General features: G+C 34.4%; 1 protein-coding gene across 5 annotated transcripts in view; it reads right to left on the bottom strand.

The window, feature by feature from the left end:
- The window catches only part of TCF12 (transcription factor 12), a 404,997-nt gene that overhangs the window by 341,560 nt on the left and 36,394 nt on the right, over positions 1–27,043 (bottom strand). The window contains exon 1 of one of the 5 annotated variants that reach the window (XM_074234592.1): positions 6,911–6,960. The exons of the other annotated variants lie outside the window; for them this stretch is intronic. Within the exon in view, the coding sequence (XP_074090693.1) occupies positions 6,911–6,947 (37 nt within the window). The 5' untranslated portion in view covers positions 6,948–6,960. Of the gene's footprint in view, positions 1–6,910; positions 6,961–27,043 lie in introns of those variants that run through there. 5 annotated transcript variants of the gene reach the window in all.

Below are 27,043 nucleotides of genomic sequence, written 5' to 3' on the forward strand. Positions count from 1 at the left end.
AGAACTCTGCTCCACCAGAATGAGTGTGAAGTGAGGAGCACCGGCTGCAGAATCTGCAGCGAGAATCTGGAGAAAGGGAATTGCAGAGATTTTTCTGCTCTCCCTGGGGTAGGACTCTCTTTTTTGCCTACACTCAGATATTGAAGTTGGGGCTTCCATACTAAATAACCAAGTTGGATCCCTCCTTATGGCCCCAGGGCAGAGAGAAGTAAAGGGGCCATCTACATATCAAAGCACAGGCTTGAGAGCATAAGACCTTGGAAGAATATAGGTCCCAGTGGGGTGTCCCCCCAAAAAAAATCAAACAACCTCAAAGCCTTGGAAGTGCTATAAATTAGTCTTGGGCTGCGGAAATGAGTAAACAACAGAAAAATAAGGATCTGACCATAGAGAATTACTTTAGTCCCATGGAAGATCAAAACATATACTCAGATGATGACAAAATCGAAGCTTTCATATCCAAAACCTCCAAGAGAAATAGGATATGGGCTCAGACTATGGATGAGCTCAAAAAAGACTTTGAAAAGCAACTAAGGGAAATGGAGGAAAAACTGGAACAAGAAATGAGAAGGATGCAGAAAAATCATGAAAACCAAATCAAAAGCTTGGTGAAAGATATACAAAAAAATAATGAAGAAAATAATATGTTAAAAACCAGTTTAGGCCTAATGGAAAAAGCAAAACAAAAGGCAAATGTGGGGAAGAATGCCTTAAAAAGCAGAACTGGCCAGCTGGAAAAGAAGATAAAAAAGCTCTCTGAAGAAAATAACTCCTTCAAATGTAAAATGGAACTAAAGGACGTTGATGACTTTGCAAGAAATCGGGAAGAAATAAAACTCTGCCAAAAAAGCCAAAAATTAGAAGAAAATGTGAAATATCTCACTGGAAAAACAACCAACCTTGAAAACAGATCCAGAAGAAATAATTTAAAAATTATTGGGCTATCTGAAAGCCATGCCCAGGAGAAGATCCTAGACTTCATTTTTTCAAGAAATAAAATGATCTGTAAGGATACATATTTATCTATTCCAACTATTTAAATCAATTTACTTACACAGACACCACCACCAGCCACCATCCAGGCCCTCATTAGACTCACCGGAGGACTATTAAAATAAGCTTGAAGCTGATCTACTAATTTCCAGTATCTCCCCCTACAAAATATCTCCCAAAAAAGCTGCCAAAACAATCTAGAGTCACTAATCATGTCATACCCCAGTTCAAGAGGCTTCTTTGGTTCCCTATTGACTCTAGGTCTAAAGACACTCAACTTCACATTTAAAGCTCTTTATCATTTGACTACTACCTACCTTTATAAATTGATTTAACATCTCTTCCTTTAACACATTCTGTTCTAGTCAAATTAGCCTATTTGCTGTACCCTGAATCCAGAATTCCAATGCTCCCCCTCCATGCCTTAGAAAAGAAGACTCCTGGTTCCTTCAAGACTCAGTTTAGGTGTTACTTCCTCAAGCCTTAGTTTTTAAGTGCACTCATTCCCTTAAAAACTTCCCCTATAGGGGCAGCTAGGTGGCGCAGTGGATAGAGCACTGGCCTTGGAGTCAGGAGTACCTGAGTTCAAATTGTGCCTCAGACACTTAATAATTACCTAGCTGTGTGGCCTTGGGCAAGCCACTTAACCCCATTGCCTTGCAAAAACCTAAAAAAAAAAAAAAACAACAACCTTCCCCTTCTAAAGTGGTCTATTTATGTATAAGTTTTATATCCCAACAGAATGCAAGCTCCTTGAGGATAGAGACTGGTTGCTTTTTTTCCATTCATTTCCAAGACCTAAAACAATAAATTGTAAGGCACTTAAATTGTTGGATTGATTTGACTTTACCCATTTTAATATTAATAGCACTCAATGATGGAACCATAGGGAAAAAGACTGTGGTTTCAAGTTCATGTCTGAAAACTGAAAACTGTTTTTTAAAGAAGAACTGGGGAGGGGGGGGCTGAGATGAAAATCATTCACTATATAAAAACCAAAAAAGGCCCATGGGGAAGTAATATTAATTAGATTTCTGACTCACACATTTAAATAATTTTAAGCAATACTGCCCATTCAAAATCTTCATCCTGAACACAAAGTGGAAGCTCACTTCCTAAGTTGTCTTCCTGCATGAATCAGCATGAAACCCTCAGAGAGTTTACACATTTGCTACTGTCAGCAAAGAAGGAAACTAAGGGGATACAGGAAAAGTTTCAAGAGTTAATTTTTAAAAAAAGATAGCTCACTATATAAAAATTTGAGCAAAGATATGATACTCTAATTGGTTTGAGAAAATTCCTTAAAGACAAATACTTCGACCCAAAAAATTAACTTATCTGACTACATTTGAGAATAGAGCATTATCAATGTGTTTCCTTTATTGTTTAGTATAATCATTATAAAATTTATTTGAAAGAGAAAGGCTGTTTCCACCAGAATTACTTCAATTATGCAGGTGATTTAGCCAGTTACTAAAACAAACAAACAAAAAAACAAGATTTTCTCAGTGCCTTAACTATATGACTACAATATATAACAACTATATTGAGTTGTCAGTTTTGGAGGCACTTCTATACAATAGGTATTACCCTTTTAATAACACTGAGATCATAGTGTTAGAAGTATAAATCTTCAGTGACCCTAACCAAAAGTACAATTTGTGTAATTTATATTCTGCTTATCTAAATTCCTCTATTTCAACTTGCTTATGAAGTTTTCCTTTTCTATCTTAAACAACATGGTAGATATGATAGGTACTACTAAATAGGAATGCATTTTTCCTAGATGGAATATCTTTCTGCAAAAAAGTGAAATTATTTCATAGGTCCATAGCATGCAAACTTAGAAAAATGTCTATCTGTCTATCTAGAGGGGTGGGGGAAAGGGATAAAGATGGAGATATCAAGGAGGGAAAGAAAGGGGTCTGAATGGAGAGAAGTCAAGAAGAAAAGTGATTAGATCAAGAAACATAGAATTTGTGGAAATTGAGGGGATACCCACCAATTAGGAAATGGCTAAACAAATTATGGTACATGAATATTATGGAATATTACTGTTCCATAAGAAAACATAAATGATCAGACTCTAGAGAAGCTTGGAATGACTTACAGGATCTGACACTGACACTTGAGTAAAGGGAAAAGAATCAAGAAAACAATATACACATTAACAACAACACTGTGAAATGATCAATTGTGATGGAAGCAGCTCCTCTCAGCAGTTCAGAGCTAGGACACTGTATTGGACCAGCTATGGACCATGTTATCCCCATCCAAAGAAAGAAAAACAAAATAATATAAAAACAAAACAAAACAAGGAAAACCCCAACCCTTCAGAATTGATGAACACTTTATCTTTTTCCCTTAATCCTAATTCCTTATTCTGAAAATGACTAATATGTAAATATGTTTATCAAAAATATATATATATAGAATGCAAACTGAGTGTTCACTGCTGAGGGGAGGAGGGTGGAAAGGGAGGGTGGAAGGAAATTTTGTTATGGATGAAAATAAATAGAAAAAAAAAAGAAACTCAGAACATGGATTCAGTTGCCAGCAAAGAGGTCTGCTCATTTAAGTCTCCTGGGAACCTAAACCATTCATGGAACTTGCACCAAAGAAATCCTGGTTTGGAGTGAGAGGTCAATAGGAAAACCTAGAATAAGAAAGTGAAGGATCAATACAGCAAGGACCCATGATGTAGAAAAGCACCCTGAACCTAACCCTTCATGGGTACTCACTATGAGATTCTACAGGCCCTAGAGAAGCATTCCTTTCTTTCCTGTTATCTCCAGATTATCTTCTTCTTCCTCATGGTGAGTCACACTGATTATGATTTTAGATCTGAAAGACTGTACAAATGCCTAGGAAATATCAAATCTGACCATTTATGGTTTCTTACAGAACAATAATATTCCATAGAATTCATGTACCATAACTTGTTTAATCATTCCCCAATCCCTGGAAGATAGGATGGCTTGGCTTTCTAGCAACCCCAAGTTCTTCCCCTTTCTTGGAGAATCCTACCTAAGACAATATTCGAAGTTTGGAGGACCATTTATGTTCCTGAGAAAGGGAGCAACATACAAGAGAAGAAAGGGAAGTTATATGCACCAGACACAAATGCTTTTGTATTTTTGTTGGGTTTAAATAAAATCTGTCCTTTATTTGATCTTTTGTCAGCTTTAGTGCTTGCATGCTCTTAAAGAAACATGAGTCAAATACTTAGTCTCTCAGGGAAACCCTACATAGGGACATGAGTCAAATAGATTTATCCTACAATCAATTAATAGTCAATGAAACTTCTTGATTAAGGAAGTGAAATGGTCAGAACTACACATTAGGAATATCACTTTAAAGCTGTGTGCAGAGAAGATACTGGAGGCTGGCAAATTAGAATACTCCATTAGTTTAAGAAAGAAATAATGACAGTCTGAACTACTTGTTACACTAAAGAAGAGGGAAAAAGTGAGAGATGTTGAGGAAGTGAACAAAAATTGCTCAGCAAATGGATTTGGGGGGAGGGGGAGACACACTATAAGATGAAGCATAGACCATGACTTGTGGGTTATGAGCCTGGTGACTGGAAGAATGGTAGTGTCCTCAAAAGAGGAAAGTGAGAAAGAGAATGAGGGTAGGAGTGGGGGGAAAGGAGGTTGCTGGGGAATAAGAATGGTGGTATCTTCAAGAGAAAAGACAGTGAGGTTTTGGGGAAAGGTCAATGAATTCAATTTTCACATGGAAAATTTGAGATATCTCTGAGAAAGCCATGTGGTCCATATCTCTGGCACAGTCAGGTACTTCTGTTTGGCTAGAGCTTGTTAGAGATGAGGGTTAAATATCTAGATTTAAAAGTCATTTCACAGATATAATAGTTGAGGGGGCTGAGCCAAGATGGTAGAATAAAGACTCCACTGAGCTTCTCCAAATTCCCCTCCAAACAACTATAAAATAATGCCTTAAAATGAATTCTGGAGGGACAGAACCAAAAACAGAATAAGGTGAAATAATTTTCCAGCCCAAGGCAACTCAGAACATTGGCAAGAAAGGTCTAGCTCACTAGGGTGATTGTGGAGATCAATCCAATGGCAGGTGATACCACAGCAAACCAAGAGCAGGCCTTGGAGTTAAATGAATCAACAGTGGTAGCTTCCATAATTCTTACTCCAAAGAAGAAAAGAGGGTCTAACAATTGATCAGAAGGAGATCAAAGGGGACCTGTCCTAGGTGTAGCATCCTGTTGCATTGCCCATGATCACAGTTGCAGAGCAAGGAGAAAAACTAGCACTCTAGAACAAATGACTTCAGGTCAACAGGGACTCTGGTCACAGTTCAAGAGTAAAACAGAGTGCTTATCACTGCTCAAAGGCCAAAGCACTGGCTAAGGAAGTAGTGATCACACCTCTCCTTAAATCACATCACCTTGAAAGAACTGAAAACCTACAGATCATCAGAACTAGTTCTGAAAATAGCAACAAGAACACCCTGAAGCCTAGACAGTGCTTCCTTCACCCAGGAACAGAGCCCAAGAAACAGGCTGAGAAAACAAACAAACAAAAGAAAGCTGAAAACAGGATCAGAGGGCCTGGAAAGTGATATTGCAGAGTAAAAGATCTAGGCTTACAACCAAGAATCAACTGCTCAGAAAAAATAAGTAACATCCTTCAGAGGAAAAAATGAGCTCTTAATGAAACAGAGGATGTTTAAGTATTCTTGATGAAAAAATTAGAACTAAATATAAAAATTTGTCTTTCAAATACAAGACACAAGACAAAAAAAAGCAGAAAAAGCAAACAAAGAAAAATCATAAAAAATTCAAAAAGTTAAACTGTTTACATTCCTATATAGGAAAATGATATTTGTAACTCCTAATAACTTTATCATTGTTAGGGCAGTTAAAATTAGTGTGTGTATACACACAAACACACACACACACACACACACACACACACACACACACACACGAGACAAGGGTGTGAGTTAATGATGATGATGGAATGATACCTAAAATAATAAAATTAAGGAGTAAGAAAAAGGGATGACTGGGAAAAAGTGAAAGGGAGACAGATAATGAGATAAATTATCTCATAAAAGAGGTATTAAAGAATTTCTATAGTGGAGGGGAAATAGGGAAGTGAAATTCTTATTATAATTCATTCAAAAAAGGAAGTTACATTACATACTCAATTGAATTTGGAAATCTATCTTACTCTATAGGAAAGTAAAGGGGAAAGAAATAAGAGAAGGTAGGTGGTGATAGAAAGAGGGGTAGATGTGGCAGAGCAGGGGAGGTGCGGTCAGAAGTAAAATAATTTTAAGGAAGGGCAGAGTGAAAAGAGAGGGGGAGAAAGGATTAACAGGGAAATAGGATGGAGAGAAATTCAGTATTCATAACTGTAAAAATAATTTTAAACTAAGTTTCTTTGATAAAGGCTTCATTTTGCAACTGTATAGTGAGAATCTATCAAATTTGCTAATATGAAATGACAAACATTAGAGGAAATGTGGAAAAATGGGTACAGTAAATAATCGTTGGTGGAGTTGTAAACTTATCCAACCATTTGGAAATCAATTTGGAACTACATCCAAAGGACTACAAAACTTTGCCTAGTTGCTATCCAAAAGAAACTTAAAAAAAAAAACAGGAAAGGACTCGAGATATAAAAAAAAATTTACAACACTTTTTATGTTGGCAAAGAATTGGAAATCACCCATCAATTGGGAAATGACTGAATAAGTTGTGATATGATTGGGCTAGAGTACAATTATACTATAAGAAATGATGAACAAGGTGCTTTCAGAAAAACTTGTTAAGACATGAATTGATGGGGCGTCTAGGTAGCACAGTGGATAGAGCACGGGCCTTGGAATCAGGAGAACCTGGGTTCAAATCTGACCTCAGACACTTAATAATTACCTAGATGTGTGGCCTTGGGCAAGGCACTTAACCCCATTGCCTTGAAAAATCTAAAAAAAAAAAAAAAAAAGACATGAATTGATACAAAGGGAGCAGAAGTATAACAACAGTATACATAGTAATTACAATATTTTACTGATCAACTGTGAATGGGTTATCTATTCTCAACAATATAATGATCCAAGATAATTCTAAAAGACTTATGATGAAAAATGCTATCCACCTCCAGAGAAAGAACTGATAGACTGAATAAAGATCATAGCAAACTTTTAAAAATTCTTACTTTTCTTGGGTTGCGAAGGGAAAGGTGTTTTCTTTCACAACAAAACTAACATGGAAATGTTTTGAATGACTGCATAACTTTTTTTAAGAATTGCCCGCCTTCTCAATGAGAGGGGAGGAATAGGAGGGCAGAAAAAATTTGGAATTCAAACTTTTAAAAAGTAAATGTTAAAAATTGTTTTTACATGTAACTGGAAATAATTTATTTAAAATGATAATAGCTGAATCCAATGTCACTGAATATAAAGAAAAGTTAATAAAACTACAAAATTTACAATTAAGATATTAATTTTAAACTATTTTAGTTACTAACAAATCTCAAGCAGTGCAGAGAGACTTAGTTCTCCAATATACACCTTGAAAAAAAATTCACTTGATATACATGTTTATAACATCTTAACTGAACTATAAACATATAGACCTAGTCACAATGAATTCAAGTAAATTAAAACCCAAATACAGGCTATACTTATTCAAAAAGGTACCAGAAAACACCACCAAGAAATATATCTGTAACAATTTATTCCTAACAAAATATTTTAGATATGTTCATTTTTCTCCAAAGCTCTCCTTACTTTGATACTCTTTCATTCTTCTGATATCAAAGACCCCTTCAATTAGATGCAAACACATCTGTAACAATGCTTTAAAAGACTAGTAAGTGTTAAAACAAGAAAGAAATGTCATTGGCTACAATTAACAGCAACCAAGGAACAATGGGATGGATAGCTGGAACAAACCAGCTTAACAGCTGAAAAGCTATTAAACCATACATAGAATATTAAGAATCTTGAATCCTTATTCTCTTGGTGACTACAGTATTAATAAATTAATACATTACTCTGCCAATCATTTTATATTGTTCAAAGCACTTGCAAAGATATGACCTCATTTAATTTTCACAATCACCCTCAATACTATCAAACAGCTCTATACAATGACAGATACACATGGTCAACTTTAAATCCTTGGTTGTCTTCTCCTTGCTACATAACATACTCCCAATCATCTTATCCCACTGCCTACCTTAAAGATAATTCAGATGGTAAATCTACTCAAGGAAAAGCAGATAATGCATTCTGAGACCAAATATAAATGACTTTTAGATTATGGGTTATTTTGGATTAGCAAAGTCACTATTTTCCCTCAATTAGCATTAAGCTGGATTTGTTTTAAATCAATTCAATTTAAACTATGATTTAAATAATTTTTAAAATCACATTTAAAAGACAATTATTAATCAATGTTTTCTACAAAGAATACATTCTTGTTTAATGTCACTTAAATATGTAATCTCTTCAACTAAGAGAAATGTAAACTCTCTGAGAAGATAATAGTAGATCACATCTACAAAGCTGTAGAGTCAATATATTTTAGTAACTAATCTCATTTGTTTTTCACAATGACCCCATAAGATAAATTTAAGTATGGATTATTTCCCCCAATTGGCATATGAGAAAACTGAAATTTACTGAACTAAATGACTATCCCCAAGGTTTATACCATAAAGTAATGGAGGTAGCCTTCAAACTCAGGGCATCTGACACCAAATCTATGGCTCTGTTCACAACCTTCCACGAAATTCAATAAAATGCAACATAAAATGGTGAACATTTACTTTTATTTTTATTTCGATCATATCAAACTCTTTGTGATCCCACATGGAGTTTTCTTGACAAAAATATTGGAGTGGTTTGTCATTTCCTTTTTCAGTAAATTAAGAGGTTAAATGACTTGCCCAAGGTCATATAGCTAGTCCTGTTGGGTTTGGACTCAGGTCTTCCTGACTCCCAGCCTGGCTCTCTATTCACTTGAGTCACTAGCTACCTAAGTGATCACAAAGCTATCTTTGCTGCTGAAAACTATCAAGGTTGGAAGGCCTGAATCTGTTCTTCCTGACCCCAGGAGGCAAAGTTGTAATGAGCGAATTAGAATGGCAGACTTAGGCTTGATGTAATTTAAAAACCAAAAACACACTAATAACTAGAGCAAAGAAAAATAATAATGCTTGTCTCAGTAAGTAATGGTTTCCTGCCTCAATAAAAATCTTTAAGACAAGAATGGATAGCCAAGTATTTCAGAATGTTGTACAAGTGTTTCTGAAGGAATTAAAATAGCTAATTCTTCTAAGGTGGAATCTGTTATGTGGGATTTGTCCAACTCAGTCCTTTCTTTAATATCTAAGTCTAGCTTATATTGGTAATGGTTTACAATTTACCATGTTCTTTACACACATTTTACCAGTTGAACTAAAGTCAAAATCATACAAAAAGCCATAAACTTATCCTGTGGTTAACTTTCATCCTCCTACTTTAAAAATAATTTATCAAAATTCCTATCTATCCTTCAAGTCCCAATTCCTTCATGAAGCTTATATTTCAGCTTTATCAATTTAAATGTATTAATAATTAACACTAAATAATTAATTTTAACACATAACCATTTTTTTAATGGTGTTTGCCTCACTAGCCAACTAGATCATAATCTTCTGAAGGGTAGGGACCAGATCTTTAACTTCTTTAATTATTTCTTTCACCCTCACCTTTGTAATTCCAAGCAGAAGGATAGATTTTCCTCATCTAGTTTTTGTATCTCCTAGACTTTACAAGACTTTATGAGAAATCAACTTTGAACATCTTAAAATGCTATAAAAATGTGAATTTTTTTAAGTAACTAATAATTAGTTTGATTGTATTTGGGACTCTGACCATTTCAAAACATATTGCTTTAAGAATTTGAGAGGGCGGCTAGGTGGCATAGTGGATAAAGCACCGGCCTTGGAGTCAGAGTCAGGAGTACCTGGGTTCAAATCCGGTCTCAGACACTTAATAAATTACCTAGCTGTGTGGCCTTGGGCAAGCCACTTAACCCCATTTGCCTTGCAAAAAAAAAAATAATTTGAGGTAGTTCTAGTAGCCCTTCTAATTTTTACCTAGTATTTTGTTTTGTTATCAGAATCTTGATAAATATCATACATTATGAAAATTTCCAAATACAAAGAATAGAAAAAGGTTGTATATGAAAGCCTTAGTTTTTACTGTTTACACTTTTAAAAACATGTTTTAAACATAACATGTAGAACCCACATTCCTCTGCTTGTCCCTTCTGTACTTCCTTTGGTGTTCTTTTGTGTATTTTTTTTTTCCTGTTTCATTGATACTGGCTTTTTTCTTTTCCCCTTCTTATTTTCAATATCTATCACTTCCCTCCCAACTGTCTTCTCCCCCCCCCAAAAAAATTAAAGCTATTCTTACAAAAAAATAAACAGTAAGGAAAACAAATTCACACCTTGGTTATTTCTGAAAATATAAGCTCCATTTCATACCTATATCCTATTAACTTCTCTATCAATAAGTGGGAAGAATGCTTCCTTATATACTTTTGGAATCACTACATTGATTATGAAACTGTAGTCACTATGAAATTAGTCTAGTTCTCACTTTATACGATATCATTTCATACAAGTCTTCTCAGTTTCTTCTAAATTCGTACCTTTTATTATATTTCTTATGGCACATTAATATTACATTATATTTTAGAGACTATAATCTGTTCAAACACTCCAAATGATAAGCACAAATATTGTTTCAGGATTTTTGCTATAATTTAAAAAGTTGCTGTAATAAATATATTTGTATATATGTATAATTTTCCTCTGATTGCTTTAGAATATATACCTATTAATGATATGCCTGGATCAAAGAGTATATGTATAACCTAGTAACTTTTAGTCAAATGTAAATAGTTCCATTTCCTTTCCAATTTAGACCAAATTTGTAGTTCCACCAATAGTTTTGCCCAGAATTTTAAGAAATTTCCAATAAATTTCAAACAGCTGAGAAGTGGTCTCCTGAAGTCTTCTTAATTCTTACTACTGGCCTATACCTTGTCACTTGATTTGACATACTGGTTTATCATTCTAATACTGTTTTAAATGTCAACTGGTTATCTAACTATACCACCTTATATATAGGACCATAACATGACCTAGGAGAGGAAAGAGCAGAAAAAAAAAAAATCTAGGAACCAAAGCTTACAATTCAGTGTTTTATTTTTCATTCCCTAAGTCAAATCAAGCATTTATTCTAAATGATCCCAAGTACTATCATGATTTTGAATCCTCTCTGCTTCTTCAAATTTCTAAAAATACAATCAGAACAAGTCTTAAATACCACCATAGTCATGAATCAGGCAAATCTAGCCAAAACAACAACCCACCACCACTACCACTACCACAGTAGGGTCTTACAGGATTTAAAGTTGGCTTTAGCTAGTTTTATTAAAGCTTTGAGGATGATCCACAATGTCAATAATTAAGAAAATGTGAAAATTCACATGACAGCAAAACATGAAAAGAGTTAAATCTTTTCTACATGGATTCAACGCATTTATGTAAGATAAATTAGAAAGCAACAACACGGCAAAGTAGATTTGTTTTTACATATTGTCCATTTATTTTTCTCTGGACACAATCAATCAACAAACATTTATCAAGTATCTACTATGTATCAGCACTAATTGCTAGGGATATAAAAAGGCAAAAGTCAGTCCCTGCCCATAAGGAGTTCACAATCTAAAATACTATATCCCCCTAGAAGAATACAAGCTCTTTGAGGAAAGGAACTGACTCACTTCTGCATTTCTTGTTCCAGATCCTAGTTCAATGCCTGGTCCCGAAGAGTGAGCCAATGAGAGAATGAACTGGAAGTTGTGTTCAAACCTCATCTCTGATACTACCTGGGTGACTACTAAATCTTTCTGAGTCTCTGTTTTCTTATCTGTCAAACGGGAATAATATTACTCTTCCCTGTGCCTACATCACAAGACAATTCTGAGGTTCAAATTAGAATTTAGGATAATGGTTCTACACCAGAAAGGTTCTCATTGACCTCCTAGTTCAAACCCTTCAAGCCACAAGCACAGAATATAAACCTTAAAGCACTATATAAATCTAAGCTACAATATGGTATGACTGAAAATAAAAAATCCAAACCGAAAGTGGACACAAGAAATTTTAGGGTCAACAACTAATTAGAAAATAATGACCAAAATACTACTTGGTACCATTTTACTAGTTTAAAAAACAGTTTAATGGCTAAGGGTCAAATGAATCACAATAAAGGTGATTAAGTTGAATTACTATCATAGGATTCAATTAAAAAGAATCTACTATGGTCCAAACAATTATTAAAAACAGTACTGCAAAATAAAATTCAGGTATAAACACTATCTTTAAAATATTACTGATAAAAATAGCACTGCTGGTCAGGCACATACACATACAAATTGCTTATCAGGGGGTAGGAAAATAAATCATTCATTTATTCTAGAACTTAATACATATATTTACTCAGAACTGTTTGAAAGCACATTTCTTTCTGGAACCGTCAACAAAGGGATTTCTGGTAAAAAAAAATATGACATTTTATCATCCTATTCAATTATAAAATTGGAGGTTGTTCTCTCGGGGGGAAAATGTCTCCAAAGAGAAACCAAAATCACTAGTAATATTTTAAGAGAAGATGCATAATTATAAAAGAAGGTGAACAATCATGTAATGAGGATAGGAGATAACAGATGAGCAGTTGCCAGTCATCTAAAAAGACAGAGTAAGACTTCCATTATGTTAGAAAGGACACCATGGAGGACTTGTGGGATCATATAGACAAGAGTCACACAAAAGAATGGATGGCTAGTAGTCTGCATCATTAGAGGGAGTAATTCTATCAATGACATCAGAGACAGTATGAAGTATACATACTAAGAGATATAAAATCACATAATTAAAAGAAAAACATAATTTTCTGATAAGACTTAGAACAAGTTAACAAAATCTTTACTGTAATTTTAAAATGTTTTAGAATTTAAAAATGACTCAAGAAGAAGAGATATGTTCTAGTAGTTACATGCCTTTTTAAATGTTTTATAATAAAAACTGCTTATATCCTTTTAAAAAACATTTTTAAAAATTTTAAGAAATTCATTTTAATATTTTCCTAACACCACTAGCTAGTAATAGGGAAAAAAGGATCAGTTCAGTATTCTTTGAAAGTCGTTTGTCATCAACTGTTAGATCCTCTGAAAAGAAACAAAAACAAAAACTATCAATTTGGAATAATATTCCTTGTATCAACCTGATAGGACAATTATAAGGGTTCAAATTAGATTATGGGATTACAGTTCTAATAAAGGAAAGGCAGGATGTTTCTTGTGGCCAGAGTAATCAATTTCCAGATCAAAGACATTTTCCCAAAATCAACAGGTAGATATGACCAAGAGGCCCCAGGACACTTTCCTATGTCTCTTATCACTTCATTTCAACCATAGTCTATACTGTAAACGAAAATATATATCAGCCAGAGTCTCTATAATACAGCATTGAAGTCTTTATTTAGAGAGTTCCTATTTCAGTCATTTCTAAAGCAGAAAAAAGTCAATAAGATTTTGTAGCAAAAGTATCAGGACAAGAGTTTGTTCATCCCCTGACAATACTATACATAACACAATACCACAAATGTAGTCCATCACACCACAAATGTAGTCCTTTTTTGTAAGTCCTAATCTTCCCAGTAACTACTTTCACTGAGTTCCTTATGTACATCCTCTCTACAATTTCACTTGTTCAGAAGATTACAATGGAAAAGGAGGTAAACTAGCTATGCAATGAGAATGACAACTAACAGATGAACAGGATCCATCACAGCTACTGCTACTTGAGTGACATTTTCTTCCAATTTCCAGGGAAAACCGAGGGCTGAGTCAACACAGATGACACAAGTAGCTCAGTTCCTAGGAGTTTCTATGTCACTTTATACTCATGAGTATTAAGTTAAATCTGGATTAAATGAAAAGAAGGTCATCTTAGTCCTCAAGAGATAGATCTTGATGTAACAATAAAATCACTAGTTTCCATGATGCTATTTCTCAAAATAGTATTATGAAGTACACTGCTACCCTAATTCTGTTACCCCAATATTGCAGATGAGGAAATTAAAGATTAGAGAAATTTTGTCTTCCCAAAGTAACATAGCTGATAAAGGTCAAAGATAGAATTCAAATCCCTTCCAGATTCCAAGCTAATGTTGTTCTCCCCCTACTGGACCATGATGCTTTCCAATTGTCTTTTTAAAATATATTTGTATAAGGGGAAATATTATTTGTAGTCTTTCTATATATAGACTAATCAATGAATAAAATTTCACTTCTTAAAAAAAGGATATGGAATCACACACCCCTCAAGATTAATAATCCCCAACTATTTCTGGATGACGCCCTTTTTCTTTCCTCTCAACTTTCAGAGCACAGCAGTTGTTTGCAGTTATGATGCTTAGCTAAAGATCAAGTTACAGCCATGGACCTAATGGTATCACACTATCATCAATAAATGCCTTTATAGCTAATCATTTTTTTTTCATTTAAATTCAGCTAGGGCCAGCTAGGTGACACAGTGAATAAAGCGCTGGCCCTGGAGACAGGAGGTCCTGAGTTCAAATCCAGCCTCAGACACTTACTAAATACCTAGCTGTGTGACTGTGGGCAAATCACTTAATCCCATTGCCCAGCCAAAAAAAAAAAAAACCTAAAAAAAAAAAACCTAAATTCAGCTAGGCATAGTTGTGCAAATCTATAAGCCCAGGTACTCAATCATTAGTTTGGGAGTTCTGAAGTACAACAGGAGTCCACACAATGGAAGGCATAATATGTTGAGCCCCACCCAGGAATAAGGATACCATACCTCTTCAGCCCAAGTCAAAAATGCAGCAGATCAAAATTCACAAGGTGACAGGTAGTGGATCAGTTCCATTAGTGGCTGCTGCATTTACAGTCAAAACAACGCCAACAAATAAACTATTTTGGTAAATAATTAAAAGTCACATTCAAGTAATTCATTATGGAACCATAGGATTTTTAGAGCAGTGAGGGAACTTAATGACCTTCCAGTTGCAGTGGTTCTCAAATTTTTCAAGTATGAAAGATGCTGCTTAATGTGAAAAACTGACAGGCTCCCACATGGTAGAAGTCACACCATTAGTATCTGTTCATTGCAAAAACACATAATGACAAAGAGCTGCTATTAATTTGGTACTGCTGTTAAATGAAGTTATATTTTATTAATCAAAACAGCAAAAGAAAAAGGTCATATTTCATTCTGAAAGGCCAGTAGGGGAAATATTTCCTATGGGACCTGAATAAAGCATCAATAATAAAAAAAAAAAACTGTCAATACAAAATCCATTATTTAAGATGCATATTTTGTTGGAACTAAATAAAGATCAAAATGACAATGCTTCATGCACATATGGATTCAAGCATCCCTGGTAATAATTCTACCACTCCCCAGAGGTCCTCAGCCTACAGGTTGGGAATCATCTGATCTAATTCAACCCTTCTAAGTATCTGAGACAAAAAAAAAAAAATCAATTAAGGACTTTTCACTAAATGTCAGACTTTTTTAAAAGTTGAAAAATATATGGGTAGAAAAATTTTAATTCAGATTTAATTCAGATTCCTTGATCACTAATTTTCTAATCTAACAAAGAACAATTTGTCTTACGAATAACTATAGTTACGTGCATAGTATGTGGCATACAATAAATTAAATTCTCAGATTAAGATCAAAGTAAAATCAAGATTTAAAAGGAGAGATAATATGAGTAGAATAAAATTAACTCCTGTCAAACAACCTGTTAAATTACTAGACTAAAAGATTAAAGAACACAAGTAACATCTACAAATCAATGAAGGGTTATAAGCCTGGTATTTTGTAAAGTAAAGATAAAAATCATTATTTTATAAATAAAAGGGCTTTTATATATTAAAAGCTGGGATTAAAAATTTAAGATTTTTAAAAACTCAACTGAAGAAAAAGCTACAAATTTATTTTATAGAGACATATAGTATCATACATTAACATAACAGTAATAACATCTGGGTATTGATACTATGAGATGACATAATAATACAACATGCTTCTTTTGTACATTAAAAAAACTATTTAAGAAAAGAAAATACAGAAAAGTTTGCCTTTCTTTTCTGAGGGATTATATCTTGGGGCAACAAAGGTGGTACAGTGGAGAGAATGCCAGGCCTGGAATCAAAAAGACTTATCTTGTGAATTCAGAGTTGGCCTCAGACACTTACTAGCTTTATGACCTGAGGCAAATCATTTAACCGGGTTTGCTAAGATTCCTAATTTGTCAAATGAGCTAGAGAAGGAAATGGCAAACCACTCCAAATTTTTCTGCAAAAAAAAATTCCAAATGAGGTCAAGAAGAATAGGACACAACTGAAATAAATGAATAACAATATCTTGTACACCAATAAGTACATGCAACATAACTGGGGGGGGGGAGTATTAAAAATGAGGGTGGTAGGGGATTAGAGAAAAGATCATTGAGGACAAGTTTTTTTACTGATCAGAATAAAAGCTCGTTTATGTTTTAAACATAAAATTCACAATTTAAACTTGATAACAGAAAAGCTTCCTAACAATTATGTCCAAAGATGAAAAGGCCTGCTCTAGGAGGTAGTGGCTTCCCTTTCCCTCTAGGCCTTCATGAAAAGACTGGATAACCACTGGTCAAGTAAGAGGTAGAACAGTAATATCCAGTTCAAATAGACATGGGGGCCACTATTCTATTCATAAGAATTCCCAAGGGCCACAGAGTGATTTAGAAACCAATACATTAACATTATCTATATTTTACTGTATTAATTGTTTAATATTTCCCAAGTATAATTTATCTGATTCTATATTCAATTATCAGCAATGTTGCTCCAAAAAACAAACAAAAAAAAGCATAAAGTTCAGTACTGAAGTGATCTACAGACTTCAACTTCCCCAGGGGTAAGGATTAAAGATCTGCACCCCTCTGTCTGGAAGTAGGTATCTTTTTAAAATTGAACTCTATATCTCAATATAGTGAAAAATATTTCTACTTTAACAGTGCATTTTAGGGTAAAAGAACAATAGAATTGGAAGCATAAAATATCATGGTCTGGTCCTGTCTCTAGTAATTGCCAACTTTATGCCCTTAAGTCACTTATTCTCTAAGACTTTTCCTTATCTGTAATTGGGAGTGTCTACTTTAGAGAAATACCATTATCACCCTCTAGTCACCACAGCAACAAAACCAAGGTATCATCCTCAAACTCCTAACTCTCTTACAATCCATATCTAACCAATCATTGCTTCCTTCTTTCTACCTCTAGCATATGCCCCTTCTCTCCTCTCAGACACTATACCAACCTGGTAGTCTACTGATTGATCTCTCTGTCTCAAGTCTCTCCCCCTTTCCAGGCAGGTGAAGGATGAAATGACTCACTCAGATTGTTTCCTCTGTTATTATTAACCACCACAGCTGTCAAACTGATGTCCTGAAATCCAGGTCAGACAATATCATCACTCTGTTCAATAACCTCCAGTGTGGTTTCCTATTAATGCTATAAAATCCTTTGTTTGGCTTTCAAAGTCCTTCATAACCTGACCCCACCTTTGCAGGTTCTTCCACCTTGCCATGCTCTTTGGCGATGACACTGACTTCCTCTCATGCAACATTCCACAAATGAATGTTCACTGTCTCCCTGGAGTTCTCACCCTCCTCATCCCATAGTTTTCCTGTCTTCCTTCAAGTCTCTGCCAGTCACACCTTCTCCAAGAAGTCTTCCCTAAAGCCTGGAGGGATTTGCATGAACTCATGTGAGCAGGATGAGCAGAACCAGAAAGACATCGTATAGCCTAATAGCAACATGGGAGTGATGATCAACCTTGATGGACTTGTTCATTCCATCACTGCAACAATCAGTGACAATTTGGTGGTATGTGTGACAGAGAATACCATCTGTATCCAGAGAAAGAATCGTGGAGTTTGAACAAAGACCAAAAACTTACCTTTAATTTAGGGGGAAAAAATCTGTAATCTTATTATATAATACTGCTATCTCTTAATACTGTATTTTTCTTCCTTAAGAATATGATTTCTCTCTCATCACATTCAACTTAGATCAATGTATACCATGGAAACATTGTAAAGACTAACAGACTGGCTTCGGGAGAGGGGGGGAAAGACAGGGGGGGAAAATTGTAAAACTCAAAATAAATAAAATCTTAAATAAAAAAAAGAAGTCGGGGGGGGGCCTCTAGGTGGCGTAGTGGATAAAGCACCAGCCATGGAGTCAGGAGTACCTGGGTTCAAATCTGGTCTCAGACACTTAATAATTACCTAGCTGTGCGGCCTTGGGCAAGCCACTTAACCCCATTTGCCTTGAAAAAAACTAAAAAGAAAAATAGTCTTCCCTAAACTTAGGATCTTCCTTCTGAGACTATCCCTAATTTATCCTGTATATAACTTGTATATAACTTGTTTGTACATAATTGCATGTATGCTATTTCCCCTCACCGAACTGTGAGCTGAAAGCAATTTTTTTCATGTCCTTAATAAATGTTAAGTGACTGACTAATGATCAGAGATAATATATATAAAGAACTCTGAAAATCTTTATGTACTGTCAGTTATTAGTATTTCAAATAAGGTGCATTTCTATCTCATTAGCAACATAAGTATGATACATTTCAATTTGATTTAAATAAAATATACTTTGTTTTCAGACCTCTTCTTTCATTTGACAATGACAAACACTTGCAGTTTCAATTATCATGCTCACAGAAACGATTCTGAGATTTTTTATCTCTAATCTTCAAACTTTTGAGGAACTACAAATCTCTATTTCTAATTATCTACCACATATCCTACTTAGTAATACCACCAATGCCTCAAATTCAAACATCTAAAACTGAGTTTATGGTCTTGAGGGAAAAAAAAAGCTTATTCTTCTTTTCATCTTCCCTATCTCAGTCAATAACACCACCACTTAACAAATCACTCCTGCTCAAAATACTGCCATTATCTTCAACTCTTCCTCATCTTCCATACTGAACTGGTTTAACAATTCTTTTGTCTCTGTTTCCAACTATCCTTACTCCTTTCCAAAAGCTCAATAAAACACCACTTTCTACAAGAACCTCTTCCTGTCTTCCTGATCCCCCTGGGCTGCTAAAACCTCTCTTTTCTTGTTTCTAACTCATTCTATAGCATTTATTTTGCATTTTTTATATCTACTAATATCCATGAATTATCTTCCCCCAAAAGAATGATGGTGGGGCAGCTAGATGGCACTGTGGATAAAGCACTGGACCTGGTGTCAGAAGGCCCTGAGTTCAAATGCAGCCTTGGACACTTAGTAGCTGTGTGATCCTGTGCAAGTGATTTTTTTTTGCCTCAAACAAACAGATAAATAAATGAATAAATAAATAAATAAATAAATAAAAACAAAAAGAATGATGGCAGGATCATTAAGAGTAGGTGTGATTTTATGTGTCTATGTATTTCCGATGCTTGGCACATCATTGGCGTTGATTGATTGGCCCCTGACCCCTCCTGCTGCCATTATTCCAATTCAGGTTCTTATTAGGAGGACGTTTTGGCAACAGCTTACCCCCTAGTCTCACAAATGGGTCTGAGACTGAAAAATGTAGGAGAGAATTCCAAATCTTTATATTTTCTAATTGTCTGAATTTATATTATATAGTATAATTCCTTTCAAATACAGTGCTTAAAAGAGCAACTCTGAGATTTAAGTGACGGATTTCTGGAACATTTAAAAGAATCTAGATATATATAACTATCAATTTTGGAAGTAGTACAAAAAATTAGCATAACCCCATAATTTTTCTTAATTGGTCACATGGTAGGGGAAAGACAGAACTCACTGGAGTAGTTTATAAATTGGATTCATCAAATTTCTTTTGATGAAAAGCTAAGAGCTCTAGGTAAAACAAAGAATATGATTAAAGAAGATTCAGTAGGATGCTTAATAGTAATTAAGTGAAATCTATCAACATGTGTAAAATAAAAGTACTGGATATTATATGTTTCATGTAACCATCTTAAATAACAAAATGAAATTAGGTAGCCCACTTTTTGAAAAAGGCAGTGGCATAAACACTGAAACAGTTGATGCAATTCTGCATAGCTAAGTTACGAGTCTGGTGATCCATGATGTTTCCATTCATACCACAAAACCCATCATCTATTTTGGAGCTCTGACCTCTGTACTTAGATACACTAACAAACAGCAACATGGAACAAAATCCATTATTTCAATTAACAATGGAAGTTTGAAAGAGAAAGTTTGAGAGTATATGTTATTCCTAAGAAATTTTTCTCAAATAAAAAATCAGTATGACTATAATTGTTCAAAAGCTCACATATATAACTTCTTTATTTTAAAGACCAGTGATTCCTGTGGTAGAGAAATTCCTACCACCATCACCTCTCACAAGGTTTGACTGAGCCTCCAGAGGTGACATGGTTACAGAGTTAAAAGTGTTAGGAACCAGATTTGAATTCAGGTCTTCCTGGCTCCAAATTTAATAATCTAACTCTAACCACATAAAGTGCTTATCAAAGAAGTTAACAAAATTAAGAAATGCATATGAATAAAAATATTTATTATGTTTTTCTTAGTGCATAGCATTCTGCTATGTAGAGATATAAAAAGAAAAGATAGTCCCTCCTTTCAAAGAATTCATATCCTAATTGGAGAAACAACACATATGGAAGATTTCAGACTCAAGTTTTTGATGATGAATCATTTAATGGTGTCAAAGTCTTAGGTGGCAAGAACTAGGTTTTCAACAGTTGTGGATGAAGCATCTAGTTGTGGGGCTGCATCCCCATGTATGAGGACACTGAGTTGGTAATAATGATACTTCCAAAGCTCTTGACACAAGGCACCAATGAAGGAGAGACCAGAAACAGCATATGCCAACCACAACCCTGACCACCATCTCCCCTCAGACCCTGATGGAAATAGCCTAGGATTCTAAGCCCAAGAGCTCTGGGAACAGCAGTACCTCCCAAATCACTGGACCTGCTTCCAGGCCAATGCCTCCAATTATCATAGAGAGGAAAAATCACTGTGGTAAGGGGGCCTATCTCTCTTGTCACCATCAAATGTGATTGAATGGCAGGACTCTTATACTCCTAGAAGAATAGCAAGACAAAGTATAAGTATGATGGATTTGGTAACCTAGGTATGAATCCTTTATCTCCATAAAGCCAACAAAAATTTACTAAGTACCTATCATTAAACATTACCAATTAATTCCTTCTGCGAAAGACTTTTCTTTATTCTGTATATTCTCATGTAATCAATCAACATTTATTGTGTGTATGTATATATGTATACATATATATCAGATGATTAAATTTACATTAATTACTGGTTACATTTTAATTTTTATTAACTATCCCAGGTAAATCTTTGGTCTTCCTATCCAGAATACAATGCAAGCAATTAATGTCTTCTATTTAAAAACATAAAAACTTTTAAGTGAGAACACCTAGTCCAACCCCTTCATTCTGCAGTTGGAGGTACAGAGAAGTTAAGGGATTTGTCCAGGGGCTGAGACACTTCAAATCTACACTCTCTCCATTCCATCATACAACAATAAATTCCAAACAGCTTTTGCCAAACACTGGACTATTTGACTGTTGGTGTTCAATTGCATCTGACTCTTCATGTCACCATTTGGGGTTTTCCGGGCATAGATACTGGGATGGCTTACCATTTCCTTCTCTAACTCATTTTACAGATGAAGCAATCAAGGTTAAAGTAACTTGCCCAGGGTCATACATCTAGTAAGTGACAAAGGCTGGATTTGAACTCAGCAAAATGAGTCTTCTTATCATGATTCCAAGCCCAGCGCCACCTAGCAGTCCATATGATACCTATACAAAGACCAAAAAAAAGAAGACAAAGAGCTTATAGATAGAATACTAACACTTCAAGCAAGTTTCTGTGAATCTTCGAGGAAAGGGATCATTCTACAAAGCAATGGCCTGAAATTAATTCAGCAATATTGTCTTGTGGAGTAAACTGAAGAACTGCAAAAATGAATAACAGTAAGAATGATGATGATGATGATGATAACAATAATAATAATAATAGTATTTATATACTACTACAAGTTTTGCAATGCATTTTACAAGTATTATCTTATTTTAACTTCACAAAAACCCTGAAAGGAAGTTGCTATTACTATCCCCATTTTACAAATGAACAAGGGAAGCAAAAATAAGTTAAGTGATTTGGTCACACAGGGACTATCTGAAGTAGAATTTAAACTCAGGTCTTTCTGGCTTCAGAGCCAGTGCTCTTCCCACTACACCATCTATCTTCTACCTATCTAGCCCTGAAGATATCAATTAAGGAAATGCTAACTAAGGCAAACACACCAATTGTCAGGGCTGTGAAGGGGCCAATCAGCTCTTGAAGAATCTTAAATTTTCACAATGAGCATTAACACTTTAGAAATCAACAAACTTTACAAATCAGAGCTTGACTTTTGTTTTGTTTTTTTAATTATTATCTGCACTTAAAATGATGGAGGGGGGACTCAAATAACTCAGATAAGACTTAAAAGTGTGTCCTACTTATTCCCCGCCATCACCCAAGAGCCCATTATTAAGTATTTACCAGCACATTTTTATCAATACTAGAAGTAAATGGCTCAGAGTCAAACTGTGATTTATGTTCATTATAATCATGCTTAATAATAATTATTGCTATTATTATAGGTACTATTTATATAGCATTTTCTACGTGCAAGGAATTGTGCTAAGCACTTTATAGGTATTATCTTATTTGACCCTTCTAGGTGCTATTTTTGTTCCCATTTTACAGCTAAAGAAACTGAGGCACAAAGAGGTTAAGTAAGTGCATGAAGCTGTTTTTGAACTCAGATCTTCCTGTCTCCAAGGCCAGGTTTTCTCTACTGGGCCAACTAGCTGCCACTATCTAATCCCCTATGGTGAGTCATATTCTTCACTGCCCACAGTACAAGTCCAAGAAATGAGCATTAATATTGCGTGGTAAGATTTTTATTACTGGCATATAAATATTATATATATATATAAAATAGAGAACATTTTTCTTTTTAGGTCCCATCTCTCCATAAGGCTACTCAATACACTGCACAGCACTTTCCATCCATCTCAAAAGGATTAAATCAATCAGAAAGTATAATCTATTTTTTTCTTTTAAAGGATTCAAAAGTCTTTTGAATCTATGATTCAAAGAACCACATTCTTCACACAAACTGTGCTTTACATTGCTATGCATATGTACAAATCAAAAATTTTTTTTAAAAGGTGAAGAATCATTTCCTTGTAGTAAAGGCAAATCCTCATCAACTTGGCTTCCTTATTAATCAGTCAGACAATAAGCATTTATTAACAAAGGGCCTACTATGTGCCAGTCACTAGGGACACTTGAGCTGCCTTCCAAGAGCTCAAAATATAATGGGAGAGGCAACAAACAACTACGTACAGTCTATATACAAGGTAGAGAGGAAATAATTAAAAGAGGGAAAGCACTAGAAGCAAAGGAAATTAATCAAGTATTCTCTAAAGAGAATTGGGCAGTGTTTCACAAAGTTAGCAAATCTCAAAATCAATTTGTTCTATCTTCCTTTTTTTCCTTTTAAAAAAAACACATCGGGGGCGACTAGGTGGCGTAGTGGATAAAGCCTTGGAGTCAGGAGTACCTGGATTCAAATCCAGTCTCAGACACTTAATAATTACCTAGCTGTGTGGCCTTGGGCAAGCCACATAACCCCATTTGCCTTGCAAAAAACTAAAAAAAAAAAAAAAAAAAAAACCCACATCAGGGCAGATAGGTGGTGAAGTGTATAGAGCACTGGCCCTGGAGTCAGGAGGACCTGAGTTCAAATTTGATCTCAGACACTTATTAATTGCCTAGCTGTGTGAGGCAAGTCACTTAACCCCATTGCCTTAAATAAAAATAAATTTAAAAAAAAACACATCAAATGAATTCACTCCTAAAATACTTTGTAAAAATAATTTAATTCATGGTCAGAACTGGATGTTACAAAGTTATAATTTTCATAGGACTGACAAATTTTTAAAATAAGCTTCGAAAGAGTCTATGAAATGTATATAATACAGATATCTAGATGGCATAGTGATAAAGTCCTGGATCTAAACTCAGAGAGAATTGAGTACAAAACCTTCCTCAGACATTTACCTTACTATGTGACCTTGGACAAATCACTTATCCTCTCTCTCTACCTCAATTTCTTCATCTGTAAGATAAGGATAATAACTGTTCCTACCTCCCAGGGATCTTATGAGGACCAAATATGATAATATTTATAAATTGCTATGCAATCTTGAAGTGCTATATAAATATAGCTGTAGCTGCAGCTTTTGCTGTTGCTGCTGCTATTACTACTAAAGTGTTAGTATACTAAATCAGATGTCTAGGTTACATTAAAAATTTTAAATACAATTAAAAATGTCTCAAAAAAAGAACTTCAAGTTTGAACATTACTGCAGATATTAAACTACCTTATCATGGACACTGGTAAATTCATTTTTTCTCTCAAAAATAAGTTTTAGAAGTTTGAGCTTTGAAAAAAATTCAGATAGGAATCTATTAGGTCAAACAAAAGAATTACTAAAATATTCATGTTCGTTTATGTCAGTTTTAATGTCATTCATATATATATATATATATGAATGACATTAAAACTGACAAAAAACTGACACACACACACACACACACACACACACACACACACACAACACGAAAAAGAAACTTTAAAAAAAATATTTGGGGGCAGCAAGGTGGCACAGTGGATAAAGCACCAGCCCTGGAGTCAGGAGTACCTGGGTTCAAATCTGATCTCAGACACTTAGTAATTACCTAGCTGTGTGGCCTTGGGCAAGCCACTCACTTAACCCCATTTGCCTTGCAAAAGCCTAAAAAAAAATTTATATATATATATGTATATATATATGTATACATATATATATATATATGTATATATGTATATAAATATTTGATCTAGAAAATACTGTCACTAACAGGCTTATTTCTGCTTTAGTCAGACTGTGCATTAAAAAAAACAAACTCCTGATTATGGAATGTTTTAGACAACTTGCTACCATATCTAAAATTATTAGATAATGGTCACAGGCTAGACACTGGTACATATAACCAAATGACAAAATTAATTTAATCTATTAACTTCATAAGATAGCTATAAACAGAAATGTCTTCCTTTAAATCTTTTTTCCCCTCAAGTGAGAAACTTTTATAATATTTTTCTGTTTATTCATTTCAATTTTGTATATATTTACTGAGAAAAATGAATACAATCTTAAGGAAATTCATGTAATTCTCCACTCCTTCTGCAGTCTAGTTTCATTAGAAGAGTTGTTCTACGTCTTTGATTACCATATGATGTTTGCCTAAGGTTCCACTTCACAAAAGAATTTTTATAACTAATATATAACCAAATAATAAAAATTTAATGGATGCAGAGACAGAGTATTAAAATATCTAATAAAAATTCTGTTAACTTAAACTTACGTGACAAAGATATTCATCTGAAGTCACAAAAAAGAAATAAATCTATACACACCTATAAAGGTTTTTTTCCTAATAAACATTTCATGTTTTCTGACATCATTAACTTTCTAATAGCAATATAAGAAATGAGAACAATTATATGAAGAAATGTAAAACACATCTATGTATATAAACTGAACCTACCATTTTTTTCCCCATTGATCAGGCCTTGGAGATACATGATCAATCACAGATTAATCAATTGGTCTGACCACACAGCAGTCCAAAATGGTTGGTTAGACTAGTACACTGAGCAAGCCACAATCAATTTTGTTTACTCAAAAATAGATACACCTTAAAATTGATGTCTTATGCAATATGGATTTTAGTCCACTCGATGAAAATCAATGGCATCATTTAGATATTGACTTAGTTCTAAGAAGAAAATTATGACACTCAAGGAAGTATGCTTCACTGGTTAAACAGGGGGGAAAACCTGACTTTTAAAAATGAAAATTAATGTTTCACAATTAAACTGTATTTTTCAAATTCCAGAATCATCCTATTCATAGCCCTGCTATCTGAATTGAAACTGAAATTAAAATTGAAACGTTAATAAATTCCTACAGAAGTAAAGGAAAGAGGGGCATAACAGATTTTAAATTCTACATCTTCAAACAAAAGAGTCACACTGGTAATTTGGGTATAAAAACACCATATGTTTGAAATTATATTTTAAACTATCCATAATGTATACCCAGACCAGTTACATAAAGGTCTTCATAAATATTCAAAATATCGTGAACGTTTGCAAATTCAGTCACATAAATGTTTTAGTCCCTATTTCTGTTAGTAAGTACATTAACTGTATACCACATTCAATAAGTGACTGAACACAGCTTGTGGTGAAGCATTCAGCTAATGAGTTTGAAAACAGTCACAAAGAGAAATGTTTGTATTTCTACCCAAAGGAAATCTGCTTAATGTGGATTATGAAACTGTCATTTTATTAGTCAGACTTACCACAAATTGAACTTGTAGTTCAAAGTCACAGCTCATTTGGTCAAATAATACTTGATTACTGAACTTTTAATAGGCACATAAAAGAAAAAAATATCATGGCCAAAGGCTGGACAGTGAAATCCACACTCCTGTGTCAGAGTGAGTTTCATCAGTTAAGTTGTTATCATTTATCCTCAGAATTCTGTTAACACTTTCAGGCTTAAAGTCTCCATCTCTTATCCTCAATCCCTAATCCTTTAAAATGAGAGTTTACCAATAAAAACATACCCACAAAAGGAAACCCCTTGTGCTCTTACCCTTTCTTCTTACCTATTCATAAATTCATATTACCCTCTGCTGTTCTCCCACTGGCTTTTTTTTTTATCATAATCACTACATTCTTCCCGCCAA

The sequence above is a fragment of the Macrotis lagotis genome, chromosome 4 (assembly GCF_037893015.1).
Source record: "Macrotis lagotis isolate mMagLag1 chromosome 4, bilby.v1.9.chrom.fasta, whole genome shotgun sequence".
Lineage (NCBI taxonomy): Eukaryota > Metazoa > Chordata > Mammalia > Peramelemorphia > Peramelidae > Macrotis > Macrotis lagotis.